We start from the raw sequence: 19,258 nt of genomic DNA, 5'->3' as shown, positions 1-19,258 counted from the left end.
GGTTCATCTTCAGTATTCAGTAGTCTCCCTTGATCTGTGTCCCTCACTCTTCCCTGCTCTCTTTCCCCCTTCCTCTCCCCATGGTCCCCTGCCAGGTCTCTCCTGTTAGACCTATGAATGCAAACATATGGTATCTATCCTTCTCTGCCTGACTTATTTCACTTAGCATGCCACCCTCAAGATCCATCCACTTTCCTACAAATGGCCATATGTCATTCTTTCTCATTGCTATATAGTACTCCATTGTATATATATACCACATCGTCTTGATCCATTCATCAGTTGATGGACATTTAGGCTCTTTCCATGATTTGGCTATTGTAGAAAGTGCCGCTATGAACATTGGGGTACATGTGCTTCTATGCATCAGCACTTCTGTATCCCTTGGGTAAATCCCTAGCAGTGCTATTGCTGGGTCATAGGGGAGTTCTATCGATAGTTTTTTGAGGAGCCTCCACACTCTTTTCCAGAGCGGCTGCACCAGTTTACATTGCCACCAACAGTGTAGGAGGCAGTTTTATTGATTGATTTTCTTGCCTTTGGAGTAAGAAACTGCTGAGACTGAGGTCAAGGAGGTTGTTTCCTGCTTTCTCCTCTGGGGTTTTGATGGTTTCCTGTCTCACATTCAGGTCTTTCATCCATTTTGAGTTTATTTTTGTGGATGGTGTAAGAAAGTGGTCTAATTTCATTCTTCTGCATGTTGCTGTCCAGTTCTCCCAGCACCACCTGCTAAAGAGGCAGTCTTTTTTCCATTGAATACTCTTTCCTGCTTTGTCAAAGATTAGTTGGCCATACATTTGTGGGACCAATTCTGGGCTCTCTGTTCTGTTCCATTGATCCATGTGTCTGTTTTTGTGCCAATACCATACTGTCTTGATGATGACAGCTTTGTTGTAGAGGCTAACGTCTGGGATTGTGATGCCTCCTGCTCTGGTTTTCTTCCTGAATATTACTTTGGCTATTCAGGGTCTTTTGTGGTTCCATATGAATTTTAGGATTGTTTGTTCTAGCTTTGAATAGAATGCTGGTGCAATTTTGATTGGGATCGCATTGAATGTGTAGATTGCTTTGGGTAGTATTGACATTTTAACAATATTTATTCTTCCAATCCATGAGCAGGGAATGTTTTTCCATTTCTTTGTGTCTTCTTCAATTTCCATCATAAATTTTCTATAGTTTTCAGCATAAAGATCTTTTACATCTTTGGTTAGGTATATTCCCAGGTATTTTGTGGTTTTTGGTGCAAATGTGAATGGGATCATTTTCTTGATTTCTCTTTTTGTTGCTTCATTATTGGTGTATAAAAATGCAACCAATTTCTCTACATTGATTTTGTGCCCTGTGACTTTACTGAATTCAGGGATCAGATCAGAATGGCTAAAATAAACAAATTGGGGGGCACCTGGGTGGCTCAGTTGGTGAAGCATCCAGCTTTGGCTCAGGTCATGATCTCGCATTTCATGGGTTTGAGCCATGCTGACAGCTCAGAGCCTGGAGCTGCTTCAGATTCTGTATCTCCCTCTCTCTCTGACCCTCCCCTGCTCACACTGTCTCTCAAAAATAAATTAAAGAACATTAAAAAAATTAAATAAATTTGTAAAATGAACAAATCAGGGGACTATAGATGTTGGCGGTGATGGTGTGGAGAGACGGGCACCCTCCTACACTGTTGGTGGGAATGTAAACTGGTGCAGCCGCTCTGGAAAACAGTGTCAAGGTTCCTCAAAAAATTAACCATAGAACTCCCCTATGACCCAACAATAGCACTGCAAGGAATTTACCTAGGGGATACAGGAGTGCTGATGCATAGGGGCACATGTATCCCAATGTTCATAGTGGCACTTTCAACAATAGCCTAACCATGGAAGGAGCCTAAATGTCCATCAAGTGATGAATGGATCAAGAAGATGTGGTTTATATATACAATGGAATACCACTTGGCAATGAGAAAAGAATGAAACCTGGCCATTTGTAGCAACATGGAACTCGAGGGTATTATGCTAAGTGAAATAAGTAAGGCAGAGAAGGACAGATACCATATGTTTTCACTCATATGTGGAACAGGAGAAACTTAACAGGATCATGAGGGAGGGATAGGGGAAGAAAATAGCTGAGAAGAAGGAGGGAGGCAAACCATGAGGGACTCTTGAATACTTAGAACAAACTGAGGGTTGATAAGGAGGGTGGGGGAGAGGGGAAAATGGGTGATAGGCATGAAGGAGGGCACTTGTGGGGCTGAGCACTGGGTATTATCTGGAAGCCAACTTGACAATAAACTATAATTTAAAAAAAATAGGAAAAAAAAAAACCAAAAATAGCTTTCTGGAGAAGAAGCTCTTGCAGACCCCGTTTCCTTTAGAACTCAGTAACTCAGTAGCCTTTGTTTTCCTGCATTTCCTAGGACACAAATCATTTTTACTCACTTTATATAGAACTTGTGCTATCTATCTCAGAACTCGAAGTAAGAATAATCTTGTTAAATGACAGATGTATGTCTGACCTGTCCCAGATTTCCTATGTGTATGTCACCATATATAATAAATACTGTAAAATATCTTCAGTTACTGATCAGCAAAAATAAAACATATCATGACATTACTAAACAGGTGACGTTCTCTCTTATTCCCTCCCTCAAGGCAGCTCCCTGCAGAAGCAAAACTCTTCTCTCAAGTGATCTCCATGTGGGGAGAAATCATGTCAAAACTACAGAACAAGCTGGAGGCTGTGCGGATAACCACCTCCACAGGGGCCCTTGAAACTCTGCAGGACTGCAATCGGCATCTGGAATATATAATGAAGAGTCTTGAGGTGACACTGGCAATCCCAACGCGGGGAAGGATTGCACCTTCGAAACGTAATGTAGTGCAGGATGGAGACGAATCCCAACGTGGATTTTCCATACTGTAGCTGCCAACAGTATTGCCAGCTCTCGCCAACTACAGGGTTAATGCAGATACTATCAGGACAACAAAAAAGTGGATGAGCCAATCTCAGTGGCCTTAGACAAAACCAGTTTTTCGGTGCCTCGGTTTCCTCCTCTTCCTATTGGGGATGGTGGTGGTGCCTACCTCAGGGAGCTTTGTGCTACATGAGCTAATGCACTTACAGCACAGAGCTGGCACAGAGAAAATACCTAACAAGTGTCAGTTATTTGTATTGGCACAACTGTTACTTATTAGATCAACAAAATCAGCAAAAGTTGAAATTGAGTAGTTTGACGGTTTTATTTTTTTAACTTTATTTTTTTTTTTATTTTAAAGTTTATTTTGAGGGAGAGGGAGGGAGGGGGAGAAAGAGCAAGTGAGAGAGCGGGAGCACTCAAGCAGGGGAGGGCCAGGGAAAGAGGGAGAGAGAGAATCCCAAGCAGGCTCTGAGCCATCAGCACAGAGGCTGACTTGGGACTCGAACTCATAAACCATGAGATCATGACCTGAACTGAAATCAAGAGGCAGATGCTCAACCTACTGATGCCCCCCCACAAGGTGCCCATTTACTTCTATCTTAAACCCAGTATAGTTAACATGGAGCATAATATTAGTTTCAGGTGCACAGTACAGTAATTAAACACTCCTGTACCTTACTCATGCTCATCATGGTAAGTGTACTTTAAATCCCCTTCACCAATTTCACCCACCCCCCCACCTCCCTTCTGGTAACTGCCTCTCTGTCCTCTAGAGTTCAGTGTCTGTTTCTTGGTTTGTCTTTTTCCCCCTCTTGTTCATTTGTTTTGTTTCTTAAATTCCACATGTGAGTAAAATCATCCTGTATTTGTTTTTCTTTAATTTCACTTAGCATCGTGCCTTCCACAAGTAATCCATGTCGTTGCAAAAGACAAGATCTCATTCCTTTCTGTGGCTGAGTGATATCCCATTGTATGGATACACCACATCGTCTTTCCCATCCATCAGTCGATGGATACTTGGGCTGCTTCCATAATTTGGCTGTTGGCAACAGTGCTGCTATAAACATTGGGGTGCATGTCTTTTTGCATTAGTGTTTTCATATTCTTTGACTAAATACCCAGTAATGGAATTAGGGGATCATATGATAGTTCTAGTTTTAATTTTTGGAGTAGCCCCCATGCTGTTTTCCACAGTGGCTGTACCAGTTGGCATTCCCACCCACAGTGCACGAGGGCTCCTTTCTCTCCACATCCTCGCCAACATTGGTTGTTACTTGTGTTTTGGATTTTAGCCATTCTGACAGGCATGAGGTGATACTTCATGGAGGTTTTGATTTGTATTCCCTTGATGATGAGTGGTGTTGAGCGTCTTTCCATGTGTCTCTTGGCCATCTGTATGTCTTCTTTGGAGAAATATCTGTTCATGTCTTCTGCCCATTTTTTAATTGGATTATTTGGGGGTTTTTGGTATTGAGATATATAAATTATATATTTCAGATACTAGCTGTTTATCAAATATGTCATTTGTAAATATCTTCTCCCATTCTGTGGGTTGCCTTTTAGTTTTATTGATTGTTTCCTTCACTGTGCAGAAGGTAGTCTCACTTGTTTATTTTTGCTTATGTATCCCTGGCCGCAAAAGGGATGTACAGAAAAAAGTTACTATGGCCAGTGGCAAAGAGTCACTGTCTGTGTTCTTCTCTAGAATTTTAATGTTTCTGTGTCTCACATTCAGCTCTTCAGTCCATTTTGAATTTGTTTGTGTGTGGGGTGTGAGAAATTTGTCCAGTGTCATTCTTTTGCATGTAGCCATTCAGTGTTCCCAGCGCTGTTTGTTGAAGACACCATTTTTTCCCCGTTGGATATTCTTTCTTGCTTTGTTGAAGATTAATTGATCATATAATTACAGGTTTATTTATGGGTTTTCCATTGTATTTCATGGATCGATGTGTACTGTTTTTATGCCAGTGCCATACTATTTTGATTAGTAGTGATTTGTAGTATATCTTGAAGTCTGGGATTGTGATGCCTCCAACTTTGCTCGTTTTCAAGATCGCTTTGGCAATTCATGGTCTTTGGTGGTTCCATACAGATTTTAGGAATGTTTGTTCTCATTCTGCCTAACGAGAACATCCTGGGAATAAATCCCACTTGATTGTGGCAAATGATTTTTTTAATGTATTTTTGGATTCAGTTTGCTAATATTTTGGTGAGGATTTTTGTGCATATATGTTCATCAGGGCTTTGGCCAGTATTTCTCTTTTTTTGTGTGTTTTTCTGTGGTTTTGGTATCAGAGTAATGCTGGGCTTATAGAATGAATTTGGAAGCTTTCCTTCCTCTTCTATTTTTGGAATAGTTTGAAAAGAGCAGGTATTAACTTTTTAAAAAATGTTTAGTAGAATTTGCCTATGAGGCTTCTGGTCCTGGACTTATGTTTTTTGGGAGATTTTTAATTTTTGATTCAGTTTTATTGCTGATAACCAGTCTATTCAAAGTTTCTATTTCTTTCCGATTCAGTTTTGGGAGATTATAAGTTTCTAGGAATTTATTTCTTCTAGGTTGTCCAGTTTGTTGGCATATAATTTTTCATAATGTTCTCTTATAATCTTATAACCCTTCGTATTTCTGTCTTGTCAGTTGTTGTTTCTTCTCTTTCATTTTTTATTTTATTTGAGTCTTTTTTTTTCCCCCCTGCAGGGGTTGGGGAATGGGTCTGGCTAAAGATTTATCAATTTTGTTGATCTTTTCAAAGAACCAGGCCTTGGTTTCGTTGATCTGTTCTATTGTGTTTTTTAGTTTCTGTTTTGTTTATATCTGCTCGATCTTTATTATTTCCTTCCTTCTAGTATTGAGTACCATCTGTTCTTGTTGTAGCTCCCTTAGGTGTAAGGTTAGCTTGTTTGAGATTTTTTTCTTCATTAAGGTAGACCTATATTGCTATAAACTTCCCTCATAGAACCACTTTTGCTGCCTCCCAGAGATTTTGAACCATTGTATTTTCATTTTCATTTACCTCCGTGTATTTTTTAATTTCCTCTTTGATTTCTTGATTGACCCATTCATTGTTTGGTAGCTTGTATTTAACCTCCACACATTTGTGCTCTTTTCAAATCTTTCTTGTGGTTGATTTCTAGTTTTGTAGCATTGCAGTCGGAAAAAATGCATGGTGTGACTTTGACTTAATTTGTTGAGACTTGTTTTGTGGTCTAACATGTGATCTGTTCTGGAAAATGTTACCTATGCCGTTGAAAAGAATGTGTCTTCTGCTGCTCAGGAATGGTGGAATGTTCTGAATACATCTGTTAGATTCACATGGTCCAGTGTGTCCTTCAAAGCCACTGTTTCCTTCTTGATTTTCTGTTTGAATGATCTATCCATTGGTGTAAGTGGACTAGTCAAGTCCCCTACTGTTATTGTATTACTGTTGATAATTTCCTCAATGTTTGTTATTAGCTGCTTTATGTATTTGAGTGCTTTCATATTGGGTGCATAAATATTTACAATTGTTGTATCTTGTTGGAATATTCCTTTTATGATTATATAGTGTCTTTGTATCTTATTACAGTTTTTGATTTAACGTCTACTTTGTCCAATATAAGTACTACTACCCTGGCTTTCTTTTCACTTCAATTAGCATGATAAATGCTTTTCTGTCCCTTCACTTTCAATCTACAGGTGTTGTTTAGTCTGAAATGAGTCTCTAGTAGGTGGCATATACATGGATCTTGGGTTTTTGTTTTGGTTTTTTTTGAGAGACAGCATGAGCAGGGGAGGGTCAGAGAGAGAGGGAGATACAGAATCTGAAGCAGGCTCCAGGCTCTGAGCTAGCTGTCAGCACAGAGCCTGATGCGGGGCTCGAACCCATGAACCATGAGGTCATGACCTGAGCCGAAGCCGGACGCTCAACTGACTGAGCCCCCCAGGCGCCCCAGATCTTGTTTTTTTTATCCATTTCATCAGCCTGTGTCTTTTGATTAGAGTGTTTAGTCCATTTCCATTCAGGGTAATTGTTGACGGCTATGTACGCATTGCCATTTTGTTACTCATTTTGTGGTTGTTTTTGTAGTCTTCTCTTTTCCTTTCTTCTCTTGCTGTCTTCTCATGGTTTGCTGGCTTTATTAGTGATGTACTTAGATTCTTTTCTCTTTATTTTTTGCATATCTATCACTGGTTTGGGATTTGTGGTTACTGTTGGGTGTGTGTATATAACATCTCCTGCATATAGAAATCTATACTAAGTTGATGGTCTCTTAAGTTTGAACCCATTGTAAAAGTACTAAATTGTTACTCCTCCCCACGTTTTAGGTATTTGGTGTCATACTTTACATACTTTAATTTTGTGAATCCCTTGACAGATTTTTGCATATATACTTATTTTTACTGATTTTAGAATTCCTGCTTTTCTTACTTCTGTTTATGGTCTTTCCTTTCTACTCAGAATCCCCTTTATCATTCCTGTAGGGCTTATTTAGTGGTCATGAACTCCTTTAAACCTTGTTTGTTGGGGAAACTCTCTCTCTCTTTCTGTTCTGAAGGACAGCCTTGCTGGATGGAGTGTTTTTGGTTGCAAGTGTTTTCCTTTAAGCGCTTTGATTATATTATGCCCCTCCCTTCTGGCCTGCAGCCTTTCTCCCGAAAATTCAGGTAATAGCCTTTTGGGGTCTCCCTTGTATGTTATTGTTTTCTTTTCTCTTGCTGCTTCTATAAATGTTTATTTATTTATAAATAAATAGAGAGAGAGAGAGAATGCAGGGGAGATGCAAAGAGAGAGGGAGACAGAGGATCTGAAGCGGGCTCTGTGCTGACAGCACAAAGCCCAACGTGAGGCTTGAACTCAAAAATGTCAAGATTATGACCTGAGCTGAAGTCAGACACTTAATTGAGCCACTCATGCATTCTGTCTTGCAACTTTTAAAATTCTCTCTTGATCACTGCTTTTTGCCATTTTGATTACTATGTGTCTTGGCGTTGACCTCTTTGGGTTAGTTGGTTAAGGGCTTTCTGTGCCTCTTTGATATGGATTTCTATTTCCTTCTCAAATTTGGGAAGTTTTCAGTCATTATTTCTTCAAATAAATGTTCTGCCCCCTTTTCTCTCCCTTCCCCTCCTGGGAGTCTTACGACATGAATGTTATTGTGCTTGCTGGTGTCTCGAGTTCCCTTAACCAGTTTTCAGTTTTATTATTTTTTCTCTCTTCTGTTCAGCTTGATTGCTCTCCATTATTCTGTTCTTCTAGGTAGCTGATCCGTTCTGCTTCCTCTAGTCGACTATTTATTCCCTCGTGTGTATTTTTAACTTCAGTTGTTTTCTTCATCTCTGATTTCTGTCTCTGTTGAGTGTCTCACTGAGATACTCAACTTCACTCTCTTCTCAAGTCCAGTCATTTATGATGGTTACTTTAAACTCTCTGTCAGGCATATTACTTCTCTTTGTTTCATTTAGCTCTCTTGCTTTGGTTTTATTCTGTTCTTTCATTTAGGACCTATTCCTCCATCTCCTCATTTTGTCTGTTTCTGTATCTGTTTCTCTGTTAGGAAAGTCAACTACATCTGTCGCTCTTGAAAGCAGTGGCCTTACAAAGAGGTACTGTAGTTACCCACGGTGCAGTGAGTGTCCCCTGTTCACCAGAACTTGATGCTTCAGGGGTGTCCCCTCTGTGTGTAGCTATAGGGGTGTCCTACTGTTGTGGCCAAACTGTGTTTGCCTTCCGTCCAGTCATCTGCAATGGTTCTCCTTGACTGCTATGGGCAGGGTTTGGTCCCTGAGCTGTTAGTGGGCCAGTCAGGTGGCAGAAGACCACACCAGGAGTTTGCCAAAGATGGGATAGCTCCCAACTGCAGGGCACTGTCTCTGTGTTGTCCACAGAAAGTTTTATTGGGGGTTGAGGCTATAGTCAGTCCTGATGTCTCCCCCAGCCCAGCGCTGGGGCCACAGTCAGACTGGTGTGTACATTATCTTCCCATCTCCCTGGGGCAGGAGTGGTGTGGCCCCTGTCTGGGCTGCTTGCACACACTGCCAGGCTTGTGGTGCTGCTTGGAATGGGCTCCTGCCAAGGGCCCGTGGCGGAGGTGTATCCACAGCATTTGTGTGGATGGGGGGCACTGTGCTACCACAGTCTGTGCAGGTGTGCTGTGGGAGGGCCCCGGTGCCAAGATCTGGCTGGAGGGAGACTGTCCACGCAAGAATAGGGAGAGTTGCTGTTAGCACATTAGTTCCAGCAGGTGTTGGGACATCTAGACTGTGGGCAAGGGCGGGAAGTGGTGCCTGCCAGCTCCTTCGTTCCTGGAGAAGTCTCCCGCCGACCTCTGTCCCTCCAGCACAACTATTCATTTTTTTAATTCTAGGCTTTTCAGTCCTGCTGGTTGTAAGACTTGTGAAATTTGACCCATCTCATTTTCCAGGCCAGAATATATGGGGATTTGCTTTTCTCAGGCTGACCCCTTACGAGAGGCTCTGTTGCTCTCCCTTCTCTGTACCCACCCTCTCCTGAAGGCACACTCCTAAGTCCATTTAGCACCCCAACAGCTCTCTGGCCTCATCTCTTCCTTAACGTGACCTCTTCTCTACACTTAGTTGGGGGGTTTGTTCTGCCAGACTTTGGGTCATTTTCTGTGTTATTTATGCTGATGTGGGTGCTGTCTGGGGGGTGTCCCTGGGGGCTGGGGCAAGCCCAGGGTCCTCCTACTCTACCATCTTCCCTGGAAGTCCTAGTTTAATCATTTTATAAAGTAAGTTACTGATTCCATATATTTAAATTGCCAGGATATCTGGGTGACTCAGTCAGTTAAGCATCTGACTCTTGATTTTGGTTCGGGTCATGATCTCACAATTTGTGAGACTGAGCCCCCATCAGGCTCCGTACTCAGCACCGAGTCTGCTGAAGATTCTCTCTCCCTCTACCCCTCCCCAGAGTGTTCTTCCTCTCCCTCCCTCCCTCTCTCTCTCTCTCTCTTGTCCCCCTCTCAAATTAAAACAAACAAAACCTTTGCCAGAACATTAAATTGTCAACATACATATGTTTTAAAAATTGGGTTTTGATATTTGAGATTCATGGTGAATATATTCGCTTCATAAACCAAGATCTCGTTTTAGTTTTGTATCTCTTTTCCTTGGTGAACACAACTCACTGTGGTTGTGATGACCTCTCCAGAATACCCACATGTAGCAGGTTCAGCTGATAGAAAGTTCTCTGCCCAGGAAGACCTTCTGCTATGTGAATCTAGGCTCTGGGACCCTCCCCGAGGGATCTGGCTAATAATAGCAGGTTTACTGAGTAAGGACTGAAATAAGTTGTCTAAGTATTTCTAGCATTATCTTTGGACTATTATGAAGCATCATTGCCAAGCAGGAATTTTCCATTTATTCATGTGTTGAGCACCTGCTTCAGAGCAGGCCCGGCACTACATGCCTGGACTCCCGAGAGCATCCCCTCCGAATGCAGAACTCCGGGTCTATTCCAGGAACCAGAGGGATGCTAGCCTGTGATGTGTGCTGGACTGGGCTGGGCGGTATGGTCTCGTGAAGGAAGGGAGGTTCACCCAGCCCAGGGGGAGTGAGAACTCATCTGGGTCCTGGGCAAGGGGGGGTGCAGACATGGAGGGCGAGCAGCTGCGGCACGCTCTGGGGTAGTAACAGGATGGTACTCGTGGAGCCTCAGTCGCAGAGGGGTCGGGGAGATCCTCTGGGCAGCAGGGCCAGGCGACAAGGGCCTTGGATGTCATGGCAGATTTTGAGTGGGAGAGTGAAGTGACTTGATTGAGAAATGAGTCTGGAGAAGGGAGCGCAGACTATGTCTAGATGGGGGGCAGTGGGAATACATATAAAGAAACCAGTGGAAAGGTTAGAAGGGGACAGAAGGAAGACGATGGTCAGGATGAAGGAGGGTGTAGCCGGGAGCTGCAAGTGGGTACGTGGAGGAAAGAGGCTCAGGGTCATGGCCACGGGAGCAGAAGGTGATCACACTGCAGGGATAGGAAGTAGGGGGAGGAGGCTTGAGGGGAACAAGTAAGTTCTGTACATGTTGAAAATCTAATGCTTAGGGGCAGTCAAATGACCATCTTCAGTCAGCAGCTGGGCATGTAGACATGGGGCACAGGGATGTGACAAGAGCCACAGAGCAGGTCCTCGGCTGGGCAGGAAGTGCACCGGCAGGTGGGAGGAGAGAGGAGCTAGGGAGCGTGGGCCGCACAGCAATTCTGGAAGCACATGGTCACGAGTGGTGGAGCGATGAAGAAAACAGGAGTGATGTTCCAGTCAGTCCGTTAGCAGAGGGGCCTTGTCCACAACGGGACCACAGGGTCAGGGAACGGCAGAAAGGTAGGGCCTGGGGCCACCTGATGGTCCCACACACAGCGCTTTTGATGGGGTATCTGTGCGCGTGTGTTCACCTACGAGACTTGTTTTCATTGTCATCTGTTTTAGTTTTATTAAGAATTATTTTTAGCAACTTAAGTATAAATCAAGCGTGGACTACCCTTTCACTGGCACCAAGTGCACTGCAATTTAAATACTGTGGGTTTTGGGGCGACTGGGTGGCTCAGTCTGTTAAGCGTCAGCTTCGGCTCAGGTCATGATCTCACAGGTCATGGGTTCAAGCCCCGCACTGGGCTCTGTGCTAACAGTTAGCTCAGAGCCTGGAGCCTATCTTCAGATTCTGTATCTCCCTCTCTCTCTGACCTTCTCCTGCTCGCACTCTCTCTCTCTCAAAATTAAATAAAAAAACATTTAAATTTTTTTTAAATTTAAAAATAATATAAATAAATACATACATACATATGTTCATACTGTGGGTTTTGTGTGTAAACAGAGGCCTGACTGCAGAAGTGACTCATCATTATTACTCATATGTTATGAACTCTAATTTCTTTTGGTTCTGGACAGGACTACCTTGAAATTAAAAGAATGCTTTTCCCCAGATTTTACTTTCTCAGCAACACTGAACTTCTCAACATCATAGCGAACAGCAGAAACCCGGAGTCTGTTCAGGTAATGTTACCATTGTCCGCTCCGCGATGCCGCGTTCTAACGGGTCAGAACTTCTCAGTGTTACTGACCTTCGTTTCTGGTCCACAGCCTCATCTTGTGAAATGTTTTGAAAATATAAAGCAGTTACTGCTGTGGACACCAGAAATCGGCCCCCCCGCTGTCATAATGCTCGTATCCGCTGAAGGAGAGTGTCTTCTGCTGCCCAGGTACGGTTTGTCGGTTACAGCCTGACCAGGGTCTCTAACACTTGTTTTTTGAAAACCTCTGCTTGGACGTTTGTGACATTTCATGGAAGTTTGCTGCGCCAACTGTGTCTTCAAAGACCACATACCTGTGCAGAATCTGACCTTTCCGTTTCTGCGTTTATTGCTCTCATCCTGAATGCCAACACAAGGTTTTATTATAGGAACTTAGGTAGGAAGGAGATTCGCTGTTGGCTTGGGGTGGTTCATGCCGCTCTCCTGCTTCCTCTCCGAACCCAGGCCCCATTGTGGACGTCCCCGAGTTTGCCAGGCCCTGCCGCCACACTGTCCTGTTTGCCCGCCAGCCTTTGGCTTGTGGCTCCTGACATGAGTTGATTAAAAAAATGTGGCGCCCAAGTGTTCCTATCACCAAAGTCCCTAAGCCGCCCCTAGAGCCAGCAAGGAATCCAAAAACACTTTGTAACATAATTTATCTACTTTGTCAGTTCATGTTTTACTGGGAACTCTTAATTTTGTAAACCCCTGGTTTTGACATCAGGATTTCCTCAAGTTAGGTGGTATGTTTTCCATATGGCTTCCCTAATTAAGATCTAGAAAAATCAAAATTACAGAAGTAGAGTCTTATGGCCTGTGAATGTTTTAAGTGTTGAAAACTTAGTCTGCAGCTTTATCAAAGGAAAGGGACGTGAATAAAAAGAATTCTTTGCAAATTATTTTTGAAAAAAACTGTAGGAAAATTCGAGTGAGGAGTGCCGTGGAGCAGTGGCTGGTAAATGTTGAGAAGAGCATGTTTGATGTGCTGAAAAAGTGAGTACAATTTTTAAATCCTTAGATTATATGTATTTTATTTATTTTTGTTTTTCTTAATTTTTTAAAATGTTTATTTTTGAGAAGAAGAGAGTCAGAGACAGAGCACAAGTTGGGTAGGGGCGGAGAGAGAGGGAGACAGAAGATTCGAAGCAGGCTCCAGGCTCTGAGCTGTCAGCACAGAGCCCAAGGCGGGGCTTGAACTCGCAAGCACTGAAATCATGACCTGAGCCAAAGTCAGACGCTCAACCAACTGAGCCACCCAGGCGCCCCTTATGTACATTTTAAACTTGGTTAATTATCTGTTAATGTAAGTGGGACGTATCCACAGAAATGTATGGAGTCAAGTCTTTTATGAAATGGACTTTGATAAAACATGATGGGCACATGGCTGAATGGGAAATAACCATTTTTACAGCATGAATGTCTGTCTGAGCACATGATCGTGGACCGCACTCAGGTGGTTTTTGTGTGCTTTGAGACTCATGAGTATGTGCAAAGAGGCCCGGGCCTGAACCCATGGTGGGCATCGCCACCTGCTTACAAAGAGACCCAGAGGCCACCAGGCTCTGGCTGCAGCTCACCTGGCTTCTGCTTCCTCACACCGTTTTCTCCTCCTGACCCTTCTGTCTGTCATTACTGCTGTTCATAAGGGAAGAGCCTCAGAGTGTGAACTTTTAGAATTAATTTGACTAGGGCAGTCTTGTACATTTTTAATTATTTATGGGTGGTTCTAGAAAGGCTACTAACTGGTCTGGGGATGCCTGGTGGCTCAGTCAGTTGAGTGTCCGACTCTTGATTTCAGCTCAGGCCATGATCTCATAGTTCATGATCTCACGGTTCATGAGTTCAAGCCTCACATCAGGCACTGCACTGACAGCGTGGAGCCTGTTTTGGATTCTCTCTCTCTCTCCCCCTCTCTCTGTGCCCCTTCCTGGCTTGTTGGTCTTGAAGTTGTAATATCTGTATTTATTACCATGACCCTGAATGACCACACAAGGCTTCTAGAGCAGAGCAGAATATTAATTACTTACATAAAGAGCTATGGTGGCTTTCTCTGGCTCTGGTTCTCCCCTGGGGTGACGTGATAAGAGCCAGATGTCCTCTCACGTGTGAGAGCAGGAGCTCCTGTGGGCAAGGAACCCCCAGAAAGGCATCTGGGCATTTGAAGACAGATTTTCACTTGTTGGACTTGAGTTTTCTGGTTAGAGAGTCTTGTCATTTACTAACAATGCTAACAATGTCTCCTTACAATCCTTTTTAAAACGTCACTTTCTTTTCATGTTGTTTAGGATGACAGGTGGACAGTGTTAAAGTACAGATGACAGCGTCCTTCTCCTGTTACTAACTTTACTGGGAACATTTCTGATATGTCCCCATTTGTAATGATGCTTAGATTTCTGGACTATACCCCTCATCAAAGTAAAGAGTTTTGTTCTATTCCTTGTTTGCAGAGTTTTTAATACTTAAAGGATGTTTGTTTATTTCAGAGGGTTTTTTTTTTACGAAACTGTCAAGAAACCCAAATACTCTTTCACCTTTGGTTTGCGATTGTCATGAATTACAATAACAGATTTTTAATGTTGAACTTCCCTTGGTTTTCCTGTTCATTCTTTGGTCCACTTTATTTTCTAGAAAATTGTATTAAACATTTCCTCCTTTTCTGTGGATTTTTATCCTTTTCGTATTTCTAGCATTTCTTTCTTTTTTTATTATTTTAAAGTTTATTTACTTATCTTGAGAGAGAAAGACCTTGCGCACACGCAAGCTGGGGAGGGGCAGAGAGAGGGAGAGAATCCCAAGCAGGATCCACAATGTCCGCACAGACCCAGTTTGGGACTTGAATTCACACACCATGAGATGGTGATCTGAGCCAAAATCAAGAATTGGGCTCTTAACTGACGGAGCCACCCAGGCTCCCCAGCACTATTTTTAATAAATAAGTGCCTCACCACCCCTGTCACCTCCCTGGCCCTTGCCGCACCTCTGCAGAGGGTCTCTTCCATAACCTCCCCGAGCACCCTTCCCATGTGCTCCTTCCCGCGGTTTCCTGCCCCCCACCCTGTTGTATGTCTTCTCGTGACTAGGCTCTTGGTTTAGGGTAGGGGAGATTCACTTACGATTATTACATTGAGTTTCTGCATCTCTTTTAGGATAGCCACGCCAAAGTCTGAAACATTTCCTTTTTCCTAGTGAATGCTCTTAAAATGTTAATGCAATCAAAGCCTTTGGTAAAGCTGTCTGATTCATCCCCAGTGAGCTTGGTCACTCCATAATGCCGTCCCGTCACCTCCATCATCACACGGGATCTTATTCCAAATTGCTCTTAGTTCCGCCATGTATGCATCAGTAATTCTCTAGTCTTAGTAAGTCTTTGTTAGTTTTGTTTTTGTTCATGACGGATTCTTAGGTCTCCTATTGTAGAGTTTAGTTTCATTCTGCTGTATATTTCCAAGTAATTTTTTCAGTGGTGAATATTTTTATTTTGTTCTCTCACTTGCATGCTAATCTGAGTGGAATTAATTTTTAAGCTCAAATCTAATGTGTTGAATGCCAGTTCCCCAAAATATCACCAAAACGATGTGCTGACGAGACAGAGCTGAGTGGATGGGGTGATGGAGAAACACGGCGGAGACCCTGGGAGCAGCAGGCAGGGGGGACAGAGCTGGAATGTTTGCTGGCATGTTGCGGAGCCAGCTCAGGTGGGCCTCTCGGTGGGGGGCTCAGTGACAGCTGGGTCAAGAGTGGGAGACAGCAGCTCAGGGGTCCTGGTCGCGGCAACCAGGGCAAACCCTTTCCTGTGGGTGTGAGGTGAAGCATCGGTTTTGTTTCGGCACATGACCATTCTGCAAGTCAGCCCGGTGGTGCGGCCTTCTCTCCTTTTTGGAGAAGTCCTTTTTATTTTATCGAGTGTCGCGGGACTTAGCAGTATTCTGTCTCACCAGGTAACACTCGGTCCCGAGGTCACACTTCCCTCTGGGCGAGGGGTCGTCCACGGTCACCCACCTGTGAGACGCAGCTGGCCCAGGGGCCAGCATCAGAACGGGGGTGCATATGTCCGCATGGGCTCCATCTGTGCCGCGCCTCCAGGCCTGTCGGGCTGTCCGCAGGCAGCCCGGCGAGCCCCTTGCCCCTGTGAGCAGACCCCAGCGTGTGATGGACCCACGGGGCCTGGCCGTGCAGCTTGTCTCTCAGGGCGTGCGGGTTCCCTCCGTGTCTCCCAGACTTCCGGTCCCGCTTCAGATCGTCCTCCTCTCAGGGGAAGGTGCCAGAGTCTGCTCCCTTGTTTCCTCTCCTCCTTCGCTCCCGTCCTCTATATCCTTGTCCTGTTTCAGGGTGTGAGCTGCGATTTCGGCTCTGCTCTGCCGCCTCCCTCCAGCATTCACCCTAGAAGTCAGCAGCGGGCAGGCAGTAGGGACAGAGGCAGAGGCCAAGACTCTCTGTTTAGAGAAGCCGTCTCCCGTGGGATCAGCCCGAAGATCCTCCCCAGCTCGCTCTTGTGTTTGTCAGACTCCACGGTGGTTCTTTGCTTTCTCTGCTCTTCCTTCTGTGATCCAATCCCACTTTGCTTCCTGTGTTCAAGAGACTTTCCAGGATGTCCATTCCCTGGAGCACACTTTGTGGTCATCCAGTGTTATGGGGGAGGGGGGCCGTGTGGGTGCGTGTGTGTATGTACAAAATATGTTATATAAGACATAATATTCCTATCCCATCTATCATTTGAAGGAATGTAGTTCAAGATGAAGACAGGATTATTAAGTCAAAAATCTTGATCCACTCACTCTGTAGACTACAAAAAATTAGAATAAATATGTCCAAAACCCTGGGAGAAACAAAGACAGTGCAGCGTGCAGTATATGTGTATATTTATATGAATATAAATATGGGTGGAGAGTGTCAACGTAGGAATAAGATCCTAATTAAAAGATTTTATCCAAAGAGAAATGGGACTATGCTATTTGAGAGATACAGCCATGCTCCAAAAAGTTATGAATAAAAGCAGTAAAGACATTTCATGGAACAGCAAACAAAAAGAAAACAAACATATTAAATGAAATAAAAGGCCAGTTTAATTGAGTAAAGATACATTTGCCACTGACATTGTTTTGAAATATATAAAAAGCCATTATAAACTTATTTCTTCTCAGTGGCAATGATACAGAAGAAAATAATAAAAACAAGTTGCAATTACAGCAAAAATTAGAATCAATATTCAATTAAAAAATCATCAATTCTAAGGGTGCCTGGGTGGCTTAGTTGGTTAAGCACCTGACTCTTGGTTTCAGCTCAGGTCATGATCTCACAGTTGGTTCTCTCTCACACACCAAAATTTTTTAAAAATTAAAAACAATCTAAATAATATAAATAAAGATTGATAAATAAATATTAGAAGAAAACAGATTCAGTGTTGAGAATTTCTAAAACCTGGTATCAGTGAGAAAATGTGAAGATTCATCAACTTTACTATATAGAAACTTAAAACTTGTGAGTGAAAAAAACCCACTATAACAATAAGAAGACATATACTGGTTGGGACACATGAACTTGGTCTTAAATAACCATTTCTGCATATTTTTCAATAAATTCTATTTTCTCCATTATGATTTATTTTTAAAGCTAAATGTAAGGCTTTGCTGCTAAAATCCATTTGATGTTTTCAACCCACCTTGTGCAAATTATTATTATTTTTTAAAACATTTTATTTAGGGGCGCCTGGGTGGCTCAGTCGGTTAAGCCTCCGACTTCAGCTCAGGTCAGATCTCACATTCGTGGGTTCAAGCCCCACGTCAGGCTCTGTGCTTACAGCTAGCTCAGAGCCTGGAGCCTGCTTCTGGTTCTGTGTCTCCATCTCTCTCTGACCCTCCCCCTCTCATGCTCTGTCTCTCTCTGTATCAAAAATAAATAAAACATTAAAAAAAAACATTTTATTTATTTTTGAGAGAGGAGAGAGAGTGAGCAGGGGAGGGGCAAAGAGAGAGAGGGAGAAACACAATCTGAAGCAGGCTCCAGGCTCCCAGCTGTCAGCACAGAACCTGTGGGGCTTGAATTCAGGAGTTGCAAGATCAGGACCTGAGCTGAAGTTAGACACTTAACCAACTGACCCACCCAGATGCCCTGTACAAATTATTTTAAATGCTAACTTTGGCATGGATATTATTAGAAATTCAAGCCTAAATATGTGTCATCTCCCTCTTCTAGCTTTACCACCCCCGAAACTCACTGGCTCCTCACTGGACAAGTACAGGTGATGTTAAAGAGAAATTTAAGGAATATGCATCATGCATGAATTAAGGCTCTCTTAGCATTTGGTCCCATACACACTCCTAGAGTTAAAAAATCAGGGATCCTAAAGGAAAATCTCTCCGTGATTTTGTCATGCTTGGTCATTAAAGGGCTATATCATTACGTGTAATAATGGAAATAAAATGTTTTGTTTATAGATTTGTAAGTCAAGGGGTTGAAGACTGGAGCTCCCAGCCTTTTTCCGTGTGGGTGGTGTCTCATCCGGGACAAGTGGTCCTCACCGTGGTAAGTTAATATGTGGGTAGACTGCCAGGAAAGCAAAGATTTAGAAATCAGCCGTCATCAAGGATACTGACATGTGCCACTTACTTAGAAACATATCAAAACATAAGATGGACGGATGGATGGATACATGGATAGATGTGTGAGAAAGTAAATAGAGCAAAAAATTAGTTAGAACATAGGTGGTGGGCATATGGGTATTCCCTTATTAATTCCACCTTTTCATGCTTTTAAATGTTTTCGCAAGAAAATGTTGAATGAAAAGAAACCACACATTTTTTTTTTAGGGATGTCACTCTGTTGCATTGTTTTCTACCGTTGGCAATAGAGAGTCACCACAAACTTGCACACGTTCGCTATGTCGCAGCTCCACGGTACAAGACCTCCCTGCTCTCACTGGCAGAAATCAGGGCATCACAGGGCCGTGTTCCTTCCTGGAGGCTCTGGGGGAGAACCCCCTTCCTGATCTTCTCCAACTTCTAGAGACCGCTGGCATTCCTTGCCTTGTGGCCCCTTGCTTCATTTTCAGAGCCAGCGGGTGTTTGTATCTCTCTGGCCATTCTTCTTAGTCTAACCTCCCTCTGTTCACAGGTGGAAAAAGTTCTCCAATTTTAAGGCTATATATGGTCATATTGGGCCTACTCAGATAATTCAGAATGATCTCCATCTCAAGGCCTTGATTTATTAAGTAAGGTGCCAGAGTCATCTGGGGATTAGCACCTGGATACCTTTGCAGCAAGCCATTATTCTGCTAATTATTGCTTTTCTGGGCTGCAGCAGAGAAGAAGACACACTAGGTGTGTGTGACACCAAGAAAGCCAAAGCAGTTCCTGT

At 43.3% G+C, this 19,258-nt stretch overlaps 1 protein-coding gene across 1 annotated transcript in view; it reads left to right on the top strand.

Moving 5' to 3' along the window:
• Positions 1-19,258, top strand: part of DNAH14 (dynein axonemal heavy chain 14) — a 296,737-nt gene that overhangs the window by 82,426 nt on the left and 195,053 nt on the right. Inside the window, exons 22-26 of the mRNA XM_029934922.1 lie at positions 2,637-2,808; positions 11,784-11,888; positions 11,976-12,094; positions 12,824-12,898; positions 18,340-18,427. Coding sequence (XP_029790782.1) covers positions 2,637-2,808; positions 11,784-11,888; positions 11,976-12,094; positions 12,824-12,898; positions 18,340-18,427 — 559 coding nt within the window. The remainder of the gene's footprint in view (positions 1-2,636; positions 2,809-11,783; positions 11,889-11,975; positions 12,095-12,823; positions 12,899-18,339; positions 18,428-19,258) is intronic.

Source organism: Suricata suricatta, chromosome 3, assembly GCF_006229205.1.
Source record: "Suricata suricatta isolate VVHF042 chromosome 3, meerkat_22Aug2017_6uvM2_HiC, whole genome shotgun sequence".
Lineage (NCBI taxonomy): Eukaryota > Metazoa > Chordata > Mammalia > Carnivora > Herpestidae > Suricata > Suricata suricatta.
The sequence above is the reverse complement of the archived record's forward strand: the minus strand, read 5'-3'. Positions and strand labels throughout refer to the sequence as shown.